The sequence below is a fragment of the Bradysia coprophila genome, unplaced genomic scaffold (assembly GCF_014529535.1).
Source record: "Bradysia coprophila strain Holo2 unplaced genomic scaffold, BU_Bcop_v1 contig_24, whole genome shotgun sequence".
NCBI classification, from domain to species: domain Eukaryota; kingdom Metazoa; phylum Arthropoda; class Insecta; order Diptera; family Sciaridae; genus Bradysia; species Bradysia coprophila.
Window position 1 is genome coordinate 65,515 of NW_023503501.1, and position 14,101 is coordinate 79,615.

The window sequence follows — 14,101 nt, forward strand, 5'->3', positions numbered from 1 at the left end:
GCGCAATTCAAAGATTTAAAATAGGTTCGTTCCGAATGACTGTGAACACGAATTTTCACTGGTCGAACGAACTCGATTTCATCCACACAGATCGGTTTTTATATGTTGATGAGATTCTGTAAGAACCTTGGAAATTTTACAGTAATTTGACAATTCGTATGGCCTTTGAACAAACCTACAGACCTCCCACTTCTCCTTATTTTCCTTATTTTTGATGAACCCTCCTTATTTTTAGTAAATTCTCCTATTTTCCTACTTTTTCGACAAAAAAACGAATGAACATAGGAAAATTACCTCATTATCGACACAAGCTTAGAACTAGAACGTTAGTGAATACGACCGTTTTAAATGAAAATTTTTCGCTCGCTTCGCTCACATATTACTTTATATCCACTCACTTGTACCAAACAGGTACCAATTATTGATTAAGAACAGTAGAACACTTTCAATGACATTGTATGAGCTAGACCTGGAGAGAATCATTGTGATATGAATAGTTCTATCGAGGCGAAAGAATTATTAAATGCAAGGTGTTCAACCGCTGGACTTCAATGTGTAACTCTATGATTCAAATATTTGATATCTGAAAAAACATTTAGCATGCAACCCCATACAACAGTGTTCTAGTTATATAGTAGCATGATTGATTCTTCTAAGTGGGAAGTGATCTTTCAGCTTATAAGTGTTAGATCCGAGGAGGAGATCACTCTTTTGATTTACACACGATTTACATGATTTACGTGATTCACACGAATTGCAAATCACTGGATTTCTCTACATTTATCAAGGATTTTTCATAATTATCATGTCGATTATATTCAGACCAACAAGGAGAAAATAAACCTCGTTTAAATTAAGAGAAACTACCAGGTAATTGCAGTGAAATCAAGTGATTTACATTAACGTGTAAATCACGTAAATCATGTAAATCAAAGAGTGATTTCCCCCGTTAGATCTAACACTATATGTAAGACTGTATTACCCGAGAGAATCACATATCAATCTCATATTTTACAAAGATTCGCAGATTAAATCAGATTCTCGTTTTTTTCACGTTTCGATTTGGCAACGGGCGTTGGATACATACATGAAGCTCGGACGAGGACAACTACGAATAAAGTGAACACAAGTCATTCGATTTTTTCACAATTGAGCCTTAAATATTTTGTGCATTTTTTAGCATAAGTAGCTGTTTAGTATTTCTGAACCTACTTTTTCACGACAATCAAAAACTTTTTTAACACATCGAAATTAATTGCTGCTTGCCAACTTTCGGCACCCTGGACTTTACTTAAATAGTCGAGGAATGCCTCCAAATAAATTTCTAAAAATCCAAAACTGAATTCTAGATTTTTAGAAATTTATTTGGAGGTATTCCACGACTATTTAAATAAAGTCCAGGGTGCCGAAAGTTGACAGGCCGCAATTATTTTTAATGTGTTAATTCACATCCTTCTTTTTCAAAAATTCCTCATTATTCCTTACATTCCTACATAAACTTGAAGAAAACTATTGTCAAAACCACTCTATCGATGGTTTTGGAAATGGGGAGGTCTGAACCTATCTTTTTTTTTCTTGCTGTTTGGGAATCAAAGGCTTATGCAGAATCAGCAACAGCTGAACATATCCAGCTGGTCGACAAAGACAATGCCTTTATATCGAACACAAATCAAGGGCAAGCTACATACAGTGTATTCAACGTTAAGGTCATCTATGTGTGCACATAACACGTATGACTGTAGTAAACTCGTTGTTTTGAATGTGTTTTGGTATATTATACAAGTAGAGTGTGTTTGTTGATTAGCTGGTGAAGTTCAGCTGTTGCTGATTCTGCATAAGCCTTTGATTTACAAACTGTATCTTCAAATAAAAATAAAAGAAATTTAAAAATAAAATTCTTAAAAGGTTAAACATTGTTTTTCTGATTAGTTCCTGTTTCACCAATTCACATAATGTTTTGAAAAATTGTATTTCTCAATATATGTGGATATAGTACCTGGTTGCAATGTATCGACAAATTCCAATTTCTATAATTCACGTATTTTGGTTATACAGAATTGATATAATACGAAGATTCTTTATCGGGTAGATCAGAAAAACAATTTTGAGCTCGATTTACTATTTTCAAAAAATTGATGAGGTAAAATTTTGGAATTTTGGTTCATTTTGGTAGTTTGGTCTCTACAAAAAAGATCTATGGCTCATTACGTGTATCTATGGCTGTATCACGTTAGTTTTACTGACTATTATCTCGTAAACCTATAAATAATAAAATTCGCTCGAAAAAACGTTATTTAGGGAATTTTAAAGTTCGAAGATTTTCCAAAATCACCTCCATTTCTATCTGGGACGGTGAGTATGGTCGAGTGGGGTGTCAATGGATAGGGCGAGATGTAAACTACAAAACTCCGGGTTAGAGATTTCTGCTACTAACTTTCCCAACCGCCCAGAGCCTTTCAAAAATTTCGGTTTTTTCGAGGTTTTTCACTTGTTGTGGCGCCTGGGTGGGTCGAACATCGGCGTTTGTTGGTCAATAATATTCAGCTCATCGACCTTCATAAACGTACACAATTTGACATTATTTACATTTTGCATGTTGGAGTAATTGATAAAAAACTATTATCGCGACCACTTCGAAGAAAATTTTTCTAAGGGTCATGACAGCCCAACAAAATTTTTTCCACCAAAAAAAACGTCCTTCATCAATTTCTAAATTCATCAACTTCGAATCCATTCTCCATGGGCATTTATAAATTCGAGAACTACATTTATGTTCTTCTGAGTTCAGCCGGCGAAAGTGATGAATGTTCTAATACGAACTTTGTAAGTTTTTTCTAGATACGTAGCGGTTACCTTCTTAAATAATCTGAATTACCTGCAGTTCTGGGATAGGGAAGGTAGTGGATCACGAAGGCATCGCTTATTTTTAGGAACTAATCATTGGTGACTTCAAACTTCTTCCATGAAATATCTGTTATTAACATATCTGTCTTAAAGAGCAATACTTTCGAGAACAGATGAAATTTTTCAAAAAGATAATGTAAAGTCAAGCTCAACTCATTTTAAATTCCCGTCGTGTTACAAATGACTTCTCTCATTTCTCCATAACGAAAGTACAGGCAATTCAGAGAAGTAAGGAAAATGGGGAGATTTACCAAGATATTTAGAATGAAGGGGGAATTTAAATTGTGGATCACACTGGCGCTCAGAGATATTCGACTTTGAAGGATGGAAAAACAATTTTCCATTTTCCGGAAAAAAACATTTGTGTCACGGTAAACCACTTGGAAATAAAGACAAATCCTAAAGAACTTAAGGTGCATATGAATAATAGCTCGTTAGTAGCACAGCTCTGCTACTAGCATGAACATAAGAAATATTTGGAGGCTAATGCAATCAAAATAGGCCTTGCATTTTCTATTAGAGATAGAAGTCATGACTCCTTGGTGTGAATAAAAACACACAATACATGCAATCGTACACGCATACATATTTCAAAATTTTGAGGCCTTTTGACGTTCCAGAAATGAGTGTAAGTGCTAGAAGCAGTGCTATGTTAGTAGTTATTATAGTGTCAGGAAAAGAATTTTCGAATTTCAATTTGCTTTTATTTATTAACAGGACACGCAAACACTACCAATCCCCTAACAGTTAACGCAACTGACATTCGATTGCCATTTTTAATAGCGCACTCAATATATTTGGTTACGCAAAGGTAATTTTACTTTGTCTTCGACGCGACCGTGGCGTCTCTGTTTCATTATTGTGCGTATCAACTTCAAATGCCTCATTAACATGTCCCAGTCCTTGGAAAGCTCGGCGATTAACTTGGGGAGTGTATTGTGGCGGTGATGGTGACGAAACACTTCGTGATGGTGATGGCCATCTATCGATACCGTTATTGCCGTTGCGATTGGCGTCACTAAAGTTGATCAACTGTGATTTTCGAATTTTCTTTGTTTCGATAATCGTTTCACGGCGTTTGTTTAGCATATTCACCGTTTGTCGACTGATAGTAAAGCGGCGAAGATCTTCATCGAGGTTTTCTGTTTCGAAAAGAGAAATTCTAAATTTTTCTGTTTGCTGTCAGATCGGCAACGCTTACCGAACTTAGCTTTAAAATTCGTCTCCAAATTGCTATAGTCTTGTTGATTCTGATGTTGATGCAATATCTTTGATATCGTGTCTCGGCGCTCGATTTTCTTTTGATCCTTATCACCAGTTTTACCTTCATCCCATTGCGGTTTCGGTTTCTGCCAGATCCGTGCTATTTCAATTGATTGCATGCTCAGTTCGTCTTCCGGTTCCACTCTGTCATAATTCTTTTTGCAATGAAAATTCAAATGGGTAGTGGCCAAAATTTGCGATATCGTCGAGAATCGATGCATCAGCATGGCAATGAACTGAATCAGTAAAATCACACCGAAAAAGAGCACAAACAGCAAACCGATTGGTTCAAGTTGTAAATATTCGCGTCGTATGATGACCTCCTCATTGCTAGCTTCGAACGTAATATAATTGACGGCATTGAATGGCCACTGAATGTGCAACAAGTCTTTCTTCAACTGAAGTAAGAACACAATCAATACAAAGATTGCATTCAGCATGACGAAAGCGAACGCAGAAACGTCTCGCAATGATGCCAGAGCATCTTTCATAATATTCTATCGGTATACGGTGTGTTAGGGACAATCTTCGAATGTTGTAACAATAAATACCTTTTCCTCGTCGGTTTTATCGATCGGTTTCAGATATGCCTCGATTAGATCCATCCAAAATTCGTCTTCCTTAACGGATAGCGTTTCGGTGTGTGAATTTTTCAAGTCTTTGTCACACAACCAATCCGGTAAATAATTTATGATTTTCTCCTCTTCTGGCTCCTGAAAATCCTTCACCAAACTTGCTTCCGACAATTCATCCTCATCCTTGTCGACCACGATCGACACTTCGCCGGATAGTTTTCTAATAAAATTTAGTCCGCGTCAATTCAAATAAATCTTCAGCCTGCGTGAGCATATACTTACAGTTCCAAATTCTTTAGTTTTAAGTCCAACTCGCCCAACTGGTCCGATATTTGCAGCAATTGAATTTGTTCCGATTTCGTTTTCGGTTGTGTGCAGAGCATACAACGGAAACAATTTGATATGGAAAAGTCAATCGATCCTTCCTCGTCCTTCTGATTACTACCCAGAAAACCTAATAATCGTTGTAGGTGTCCTTCCGGCTTCTTTGCTGCTACTTCTGCTGCTGGTTGCGGATTTTCACGAGTACCCCACGATACATCGTTTAAATTGAACAGTGAGTATATGACTAACAACATGTACATGCTCGGTATCGTAACGTAATACACTACACCATACAACAGCGCCTTTATTTCTTGAGGATGCAGGAGTCCTGGAATGCGGGATGTTAAAGAATTTGAAATATTAATTTGAAACTCTCTCAGATCTCACCGGTAATAATGATTTGTCCAGCAACAATGAAAAAGAACAATGACGAAGGTGATAAGATTCCATCCTCCTTCACTTGGATCATAATACCAATCATCACGGCCATCATTACAAGTGAATATACCGAACTGATGACAAATGCTGCAATTAGCTAAATAAGTTGAAAGGAAAGATAAGAACCGAGTCTATGAGCCACTTCAATGTCAATATATACGGACCTGGTACTTTTGCTTGCAAAAGTAGCAAATTGTCATGAACGACAATATCGGAAGAAAATTCCACAGGAATGATGTCCAGATATCGATAGAAAAGACTGACACTAATGCACCGACCATCATAAGAAATATGGTTCCTGGGCCCAATATCGTGCCGACCATTAACATTCCCTGGTAACATATGTACGGCATGGATATGCTGTTGTTCTTCTTCACAATGCTCTTGGCATCGCTAAGTAAATCGAAAATGTTGCACATGGTCGACGGTACCCATCGACGGCGTTGATTGTAAAATTCGTTAAAAGCTTCCGGAGCATGACTGGAAAAGGGAATTCGAGTTTTAGTTGTGTGGTCCATTGGTAACATCTGATACAACCGAAACCTACGTATATGCATCGGAGGCTGCTGAATACTCAACACGGAATTCCTGCTTAAGTAAAAGAGTGCAAAGCCAACGATCTTCCCCCTGATCGTACTGTACGTAATGTCGGGCTTGTTCGGACGTTGTTGTGTATTTCTTCATCACACTATTCTCCATCAATGCCCGTCCGCGGAACAATGAAAAACATCCGGGAGAACACAGAACGCAACCGATAATGTGTTCGGTTGCTTTTTGCAACCAATGACCAATTGCATATTCAAACACTTGATACCAAACCATTGGCCCGTTTCCGACCGGATGAATCCGGCCACATGCAGCACCGAGATCTGGATTTACTTTCATTCGTCCAATTAACAATTGAACGGCATGTGGTTGAAAGTCAATGTCGCCATCCAAGGCCAGCAGGTAAGTATTATGGGAAATTTCCAATTTTCGTTCAGGAGACACATCCAACTCCATAATACGGTATCCAAGCAGATAGTACATATACATGACCTGAGACCATCTCTTCTTGTGACGAATTTTATTTTTGTCTTTCAAATGAGCTATCATTTGAGTTTTACCAGGTAATGTCCAGATCAAACGCCCACCATACGGAGTTTCCATTTTAACAGGTGGCGCAATTCGCATATTTGTCTGATACACCAGTCTGGCAGCTTCGTCGAGATTTGTAATCAAATCTCTTACGTAAGAGTTGATGGGTGATGTGTCGGGCCTAACGTTTGCATTGCTAACAAAAGCATCGTCGAAGAAAATGTGGGCTGGAATAGAAATTTGGCAGAATAGGTTACGATGACTAATTCAGACTTTAGACTCACTTTCCAACTCATAATATTCGCTGTCGATGTCGTCATCGCTCTTCCCGAAATATTTCATAGCCAAACGATGGGCAGATTGATCTTCATCCAATCTTAAAATGGATTTCAAGAACTCCATCATCTCCTCTTTCGTCTCATGCCACATGGTAGCGCACACATAAATTTGTGGAATTTTGTCGGACTTCTGCACTCCTTTGTTGGGCTGGTATTGCTTCGCTTTCGCATCAATGACATTGTCGGGATCATCATCTTCTTTCGTCCGCAACATGTCCTTCTTCTTTAACATCTCGTTTTGATCGTCCCGTCGTCGATTCAACGCCACACACTGATCAATCAGCAAACTGCTGTACATTGGAAGAACGAATAACTTTTCCGACGCAGCATTTTTATCGTTCTTTTGATTCCACAGATGTTTCGTGATCCAGGCCTGCGAACACAGCCACAGCAACCACACCCATGCGTGTTCCTTTATCACAAAGTCTAGGAAATAGTAAACTGGTGGATCATGGAAAAATAGAAAATCGGGGAAAAAGCCATGCAGTGCACAAACGTCGTTTGTTCGGAAGCTACAAACTGTAGCCAAAGTTGCGACAGATATCGGAACTGTTAAATTGACGGGAAAAGCCATGCTGAAACTTTGAATGTAAACTTTTGCGGAGAATTTGGAAAAGACATAGACAATCCAGGAGGAAAATGCTTGGACGAGAAACACCCATAAGACAACGTTTGGCGTCGAAGTGATCTTTGATGTTAGCTTCTCCATCGGTGTGGTTTCATTGTAAATTGGTGTAACTTCGACGATATTTATCGAATGTTCCATCCATCCATCAACGAACTTGTAAAAGAAATCGCGGAAATGGATGCCAGAAATCAGAAATGCTGCCATGAAGAACACGATGATCTTCCATGGTGCGACAAATAGGTAAGTGTAGTATCGTGACTTCTCCAATTGTTCTCTGAGCTTACCCAGCTCATAACCTGAAAAATAGTCGTTTAGATTGATCACTTTCATTGATTATCATTTGAAATTTACCGCCAAGAATCGAATTTGATAAGAAATTCTCCCACCATCGAAAGGATATGAACAATATGGACAATGGCATTATCCAAAAATCTTGTTTGTTTGCTAATATCGGCCATACAACTAGACCGCTTACTTGCCCAACTAGCGATAGCATGTTTAACGCATTGATCAAAATTCGATTTTTCGGACTTTTAGAAAATCTCAGTACATCTGAAAGGACTCGTTGACGTTATGCACTCATTTAACTGAATAATCCTTAAAAACCTACGCACTTAGTATTGCCGGAATTAGACAAACGCAATTGGTGAGCATCATTCCCTTGATCACATCCAAGTCAGGTAGTACGATAAACGCAAATACTGCCAGTCCAATTACATGAAGTGTTTCAAACAGCCACACCAATCCAAACTGTAATGCTGTCGGCTTGGTAATGTTCCGAAAGAAGCATATCCGAGAAGCCCGAAAAATCGTTCCCAATTCCGGCAATGAGAAAGCGAACACAAGAGCCCATATCCACGCAATACGTTGCTCATGTGGAACGATTGCGTACAAATTGAGGTATGGAACTAGTAAATTGATTCAAACAAAATTAATTCATTTCGATTCCACCTGTCCTGTATATCCGTCATCTTACATCTTATGTTACAATACTGCACACGAGTATCAATTTTCGTATGTGAAGCCATCAATAGAAATGTTGATTTCGCTACAACGCCCGCACACAGAGTCACGATGAACACGAAAACGAATGTGAACAATTTCAAAATTTGCTTGAACGATTCGAAGCGTTTGGTGTCGACAGCTGAACCACCACTTTGTGCTGGCGGTGGGTCTTGGAACGAGTCCCATAATTTATCCTTTTGCGGTGTTCGGTAACTGTAATAGTCGAAAATAGTAGTTTAAGTGTTGTGGGGTTGATCAGATGGTTTAAGGGGCGAGACTGTTAGGTGACATTCTTATATGCTGCCCACAGATTAACCGAAATGAAGCTAGACTTTTTCCTTTTTCAAGGAGCAAATGAAGTAACTTATTTAGTAAACAAGTTGTAAATTCAAAACGACATTTTTCCGGTCCGCAATCTCATAGATAAAAGCAATTACCACAAAAAAGACGGAAATTCAATTTTTTCTAGTTTTACAATTGAAGCTGTAAAATATGTATTTATGACAGGATAAGATAAATTGAACCGTTATTTGAATTCGATATTGATTAAACGAAAAATGTCTTTTGTTTGCTGACAAAGTTAAGCTTTTGGAAGGTAGTAAGTCATGTTCGAGACCGTGTTCCTTTGTCGTTATCTTTTTGGAAATTACCAGAATATGCAGTGGATTTCAGTGAAATTTCGACATGAATTCGCTTCAGCTGTTCCACACACAAACGAAAAGGCTTCTACTTGTTTGTACGTGTGAAACAGGTGTTAACGTTACTCGTGCATCGTAAAGGTTAAACCGTATCAAATCAGTTTTGTTTGTATGAATTGACCAGCTGAAAAACCACTGAAGCAAACTCATGTCTAAATTTCACTGGCGTCGCGACGCGTCGCAGGTAATTTTTTGAATTGAAATTTTCGAAAATTCTAAAAAAGGCATAAATTCGTGGAATGAAGAGAATTTCAGATGTCATGGCTTCAATTCATGGAGTGCACAGAATTTCGCTGGTCCTGATGTTCAAAGCAAATGAAGTACAAGATTTAAAATCAATGCTTGCAAATACAATGAAATAGTAGATCTGATATTTAAACTGCTGACGTCATGCCCATATGTAAAAGGTTGATTGTAGTAAAGGTTAATTTTCTTTATGATAGTACCGCCCTGAAGAGTTGTGAAGGCCCTAAAACTTTCGATGTATCTTGCCTCAGATAAAGAAGAATCTCAGTTGGATGCTTCGGTTCTTTCTCCCTACTCCGAGATGAGTCCCACTCAAAGTCTTAGGTTCCGTTTAACTGTAGACTCACCTGTTAAGCAACGATGTCTCGTCATCCGAGGAAGAATCGTTGAAATTAGAATACATTGCAGTACCTAATTCTCTAAACTAATTAAACTAATATCCCAGAACGTATCACAACTGAATAACATACGAATAGCTCGATTGACCGTGATCAAAGTAAATAAATATCCTTACGCTGCAATCGACGGAATAACACTGACTTAAAGACAATAATGGTTAGTTTCGGTTAACGGAATTAAAATTACTTTGAAAAAAGAAATTCGTTTTGGGTATATAGCCCAAAACATGGAACACGTATCTTATCTTTGAAACAAAACATCTCTAATCACAAGTAATAAATTGAGTTTTAATTGTTATTTTGATAAAGAAGTCGATTTTTTTCGTAAATTTGGCTTTACTAGAACTTTTTTTTACTCAGAATTCGATAGACCTGTAACGATTTACAACAGCTACAGGTACATCACATATTAGTTCGTTCAAAGACAGTTAGTAATAATAAAACAAGTGAAGTTTTTTGGTTTGCTAGGTCTGAGAGGCTCACATCCAGAAATAAGGCTTATCCTCGGGTTTATCTTAGTGGAATTTAATTTGAGACAAAACCGTTCTTGAGCGGTGGTCATCTTAAGAGTTTTCGATATTGAGATGAAGAAATGTTGCCCTCTTAGCAGAAATTTTGAAGTTAGCTGTTTACAAATTGTCGACCCTAGACCACTAGTGAATCATAGCGAAAGGGAAATATTCGAAATAGACTAATACGGAATAACGATCTGGATAACAAGAGTGATTTTGCGAAAATTTCGAACCAACATTTAGTGGTTAATGCCTTGACGGATAGTTTCATTCTGAGAAATTTGTGGAAAAACTGTTAAAAAAGTCCTAATTCGCTTCGCTTTACTTTCGGCGCTAGGACCTTCGATGCCTATAGTATTTGAACGTTGAAAAAGTTGTGTAATTTGCAATAAGTTAACGATTCGATATTATAGGGCCTGATATACTACAGCCTATTTTTGAGAAAATATTTTCTAAGAATTTCTTGATTTTCTCGAAATTTCTTGAGGTTTTTCAGACTTTTTTTCAGGTATCCTCATTAAGCGAATAAGGAATGTAAAAATAAATTACATTGTACGATGCGGAAGTAAATCAGTACTTGACAGTTTTTTGATAAAAGCAAACTCAACCAGCGTTACAATAATACCACTCTTTTAGTTCCACTTTTTTCCGTAAAAGGGAAAAAGTGGAACTATTGTAACGCTGCATATATGCAACGTTACAATAGTTCCACTTGTATAAGAAAAGTGAAACTAAAAAAGTGAAACTATTGTAACGCTGCATATATGCGGCGTGAAGATAGTTCCACTTTTTCCTTTTACGAAAAAAGTGGAACTAAAAGAGTGGTACTATTGTAACGCTGGTGCAAACTCACAAGTTTGTTTGGAGCACTTGTCGAAAGACACTAGTGAGGTTGTTTATGAATCAATGAACTACGTAGTAGTAATCAATGTTTTCTGGCTCATTGCCTGTCCCCATGCAAAAATTCACCAAGAAATTCACGTAAAATGAGCCGATCATGGTCTTCATGTAATTGATCATTTTCGCAGGGGGCAAATTACAATGTAATGGTCAGTTTTCGCATGAGGCAGACAGTAAAACTAATTAAATCGTGAAAAAATATATCTCGTTCACTATTTGCTCCTCCAAAACAGGTAAAAAGTATCAAGTCCTTTAGCTCAGAATTTTATTTTAAAGGGGAAAATCAATTTTTTTTCAACTTTCCATTACTTCTCTGGCCCAGGCGACACAATTTCATGACCAAATATAAAGTCAAAACGGGAACCAACAAAAATGCCATCAACAAAATTGCATACAAGTCAAGGTTATTCGAACGAATGAAACCCATTTCGATTGTGGGCGTTCGCAAATGCGAAGCGTCTGGATTTCGAAGTAAATATTCTATCCACCACACTGCTCGATCGATTGGTCTTTCGGGTTGATCGCGTAACAGTCTCGAACGAATTGACATTTTAGTTTGATAAGACGGATCCGTCAGAACCTTCTCTAATTTCGTCTTTAATTCGGTAGCGGTAAGGTCGGCAAAACGTAACCACTCCGACACCCCGGCAGTAACAGATTTGTGAACATTCTGTAAAACAATAAATTTTATCGCAGTTGCGTACAATGTAGTGTTAAATCACCGTGTACTGATCCACCAGGAATGGTATGCCGATTGTGGGTACACCATACCATGTCGCTTCGCAAGTGCTCATTGCACCTCCATGCGTTACAAAGGCCTTGATATTTGGATGGCTCAGAATATCGTTCTGTGGCAGCCATTTCTTAATCATTACATTCGAAGAAAGTTCAAATGGAAAATTGTCGCCTTCCATAGGAAATTATATTGTGGCAATTGATTGAACGCATCGACAATAGCTTTCTGCTTCTCAAGGCCCAAATCTTTACTTTTGACATTCGTTCCCAACGAAAACAGAACCGATCCTTTCTTTCCAGCAGTGATGAAGTCGTTGATATCCTGCAAAAAATTAATTTTCGGACCTTCATTCCCACTAACTCTTTTTCGAATCGTCCACTTTTACATTTGCTAGCGGCTTAGGGTTGACAATTTGCAAACAGCTTACTGGAATTACATTTGGTGGTAGAGCATCAGCAAAGTCCATCGATGGATGTGTACTAACTAAGGCGATCTGAGTTTGTTGTTCGAGTGTCTTCACATTTGGATAGTTTGCTCCGAATATATCCTTCGAAATTCGCTCCAACACGGGAAGGAGCTCGTATTCACGATAGCTTGAAACATAAGTGCCATTTTTACTAAGAGTCGATTCGCATGCAATATCCTCGTTCACTTACTAATGATCCACAGCATACAAATAGAGATTGTAGATTCGTTCCCAGAATGTCATTTTATTGTTAAACTTTGACGTCAAGTATGGTTGGTAACTGAAGTGCGAGTGACCACCAACCATATTCGGTGTGTACGGAGGATTGTTAAAGGACGTGACGCCAATCAAAGGCGGATAGTCGAACCGATGCAGGAAGCCCAGTAGACATGGTCCGAGCGTATAATCGTAAATTATCAAATCAAATTTGAAATTTTTCGGATAGTTCAGTAAAGTCTGTAGACCAGCCGACGAATGTTTTATGCCCTGACAGGCTAACGTAGAAAAGGAATAAACTGGTTCGATTGCTTCCACAGGACTCATGTTACCCATCGAAATAAGATCTAGTTTCTCTATTCCGTATATGAAGTCATATACACCATCCAAATGGATGTAGGTAACGTTTGCGGGTGGTCTTGGGTCGAAGTTTGTTGAGATTATTGTTATGTTATGGCCACGAGCAGCGATGGCATTGGCGAGAACTCCATTCCTGAAAGAGACGAGATTTTTCGAAAAAAAATTGAAATCTCGATTTCAGAACGCAATGGTACATAGAGAATGAGCTTGATCAGTTAAATATTCATCACAATTTCTCTCAAATATTTACCAAAGATGAACGCTTGGCGATGGGCATCCCATAAGATGTAGTATATTCGCTCCATAACTTTGACTTAGAACACATAACATTAATACAAAAATCCCATAGAATATATTGAAAGTCATTCTGCTTCGATGTTATAGCGATGTATACTAGAAATGATAGTGACGGCAATAACATCTAGTTGCAAATGCACTTACTGAATCTAGCCTGATTATTTGTGATGATATGACGATTATATTTTGATTAGATTATTAATTTAGATAGCAAAGAAGGTCACTTTATATCAGTCTTAGACTACACAAACAATTGAATTCTCGCTAATCGAAATGGGAATTTCTTGTGCAGCACAGCTACTGCAAAATTATAGTAAAATTTGAATTTGAAATTTGAACTTTGTTCCAGAAAGGGCCAGTCTAATTCTAACAATTTTATGCACTTTATGAATGGTACCTAAATGTGTTTTGAACTGTCAAAATTATTTCGAGGTCGAGTCCAATCACGGCAGAGTAAAATAAACCAGGCAAGAGCTTTTCATTTTTGGAACGTCAAATAAGGGAGCTAATACACTGTATGAAAATGAACTCAAATGAAACCTGACATAAATTGAATGAATTTTATTCGCAAAACATTTAAAGCTACTAGATTATTCAGGTCCCTTGTCAAATTGGCGCTCCTGCCTGGTTAACTTGACGCTGTCGTGGTTCAATAATCATGCGTAATCGTGACTTTCCACGCATGTACACAGCTATGTACAGAGCTTTAAGCACGAACTA

The 14,101-nt window shown here is 37.9% G+C and overlaps 1 protein-coding gene, 1 long non-coding RNA gene and 1 pseudogene across 2 annotated transcripts; 1 reads left to right on the plus strand and 2 right to left on the minus strand.

Annotated features, from left to right (window-relative positions):
* The first annotated feature begins 17 nt into the window (after window positions 1-17).
* Window positions 18-3,557, plus strand: LOC119077583. Its single transcript, XR_005087832.1, has 3 exons — window positions 18-28; window positions 1,787-1,789; window positions 3,346-3,557. It is a non-coding gene; the product is annotated as an uncharacterized LOC119077583 (long non-coding RNA).
* A 48-nt stretch (window positions 3,558-3,605) lies between these two features.
* Window positions 3,606-10,076, minus strand: LOC119077579 (chitin synthase chs-2). The gene is made up of 12 exons (XM_037184789.1): window positions 9,844-10,076; window positions 8,524-8,765; window positions 8,162-8,455; window positions 7,899-8,099; window positions 6,866-7,843; window positions 6,052-6,808; window positions 5,669-5,984; window positions 5,454-5,601; window positions 5,025-5,394; window positions 4,719-4,962; window positions 4,106-4,664; window positions 3,606-4,046 (listed from the first exon to the last, which is right to left on the minus strand). The coding sequence occupies exons 1-12, from the start codon at window positions 9,897-9,899 to the stop codon at window positions 3,706-3,708; spliced, it is 4,506 nt and encodes a 1,501-aa protein (XP_037040684.1). The 5' UTR covers window positions 9,900-10,076; the 3' UTR covers window positions 3,606-3,705.
* A 1,458-nt stretch (window positions 10,077-11,534) lies between these two features.
* On the minus strand, window positions 11,535-13,604 carry LOC119077580 (annotated as a pseudogene).
* Window positions 13,605-14,101: the final 497 nt, after the last annotated feature.

Excerpts from the sequence above, each read along its gene's own strand:
- LOC119077579 (XM_037184789.1), bottom strand. The coding sequence starts at position 9,899 with ATGTATTCTAATTTCAACGATTCTTCCTCGGATGACGAGACATCGTTG. Across the intron at positions 8,766-9,843 it reads GAGACATCGTTGCTTAACAG|TTACCGAACACCGCAAAAGG; the intron begins GTGAGTCTACAG and ends CGACTATTACAG. Across the intron at positions 7,844-7,898 it reads ATCAAATTCGATTCTTGGCG|GTTATGAGCTGGGTAAGCTC; the intron begins GTAAATTTCAAA and ends ACTATTTTTCAG.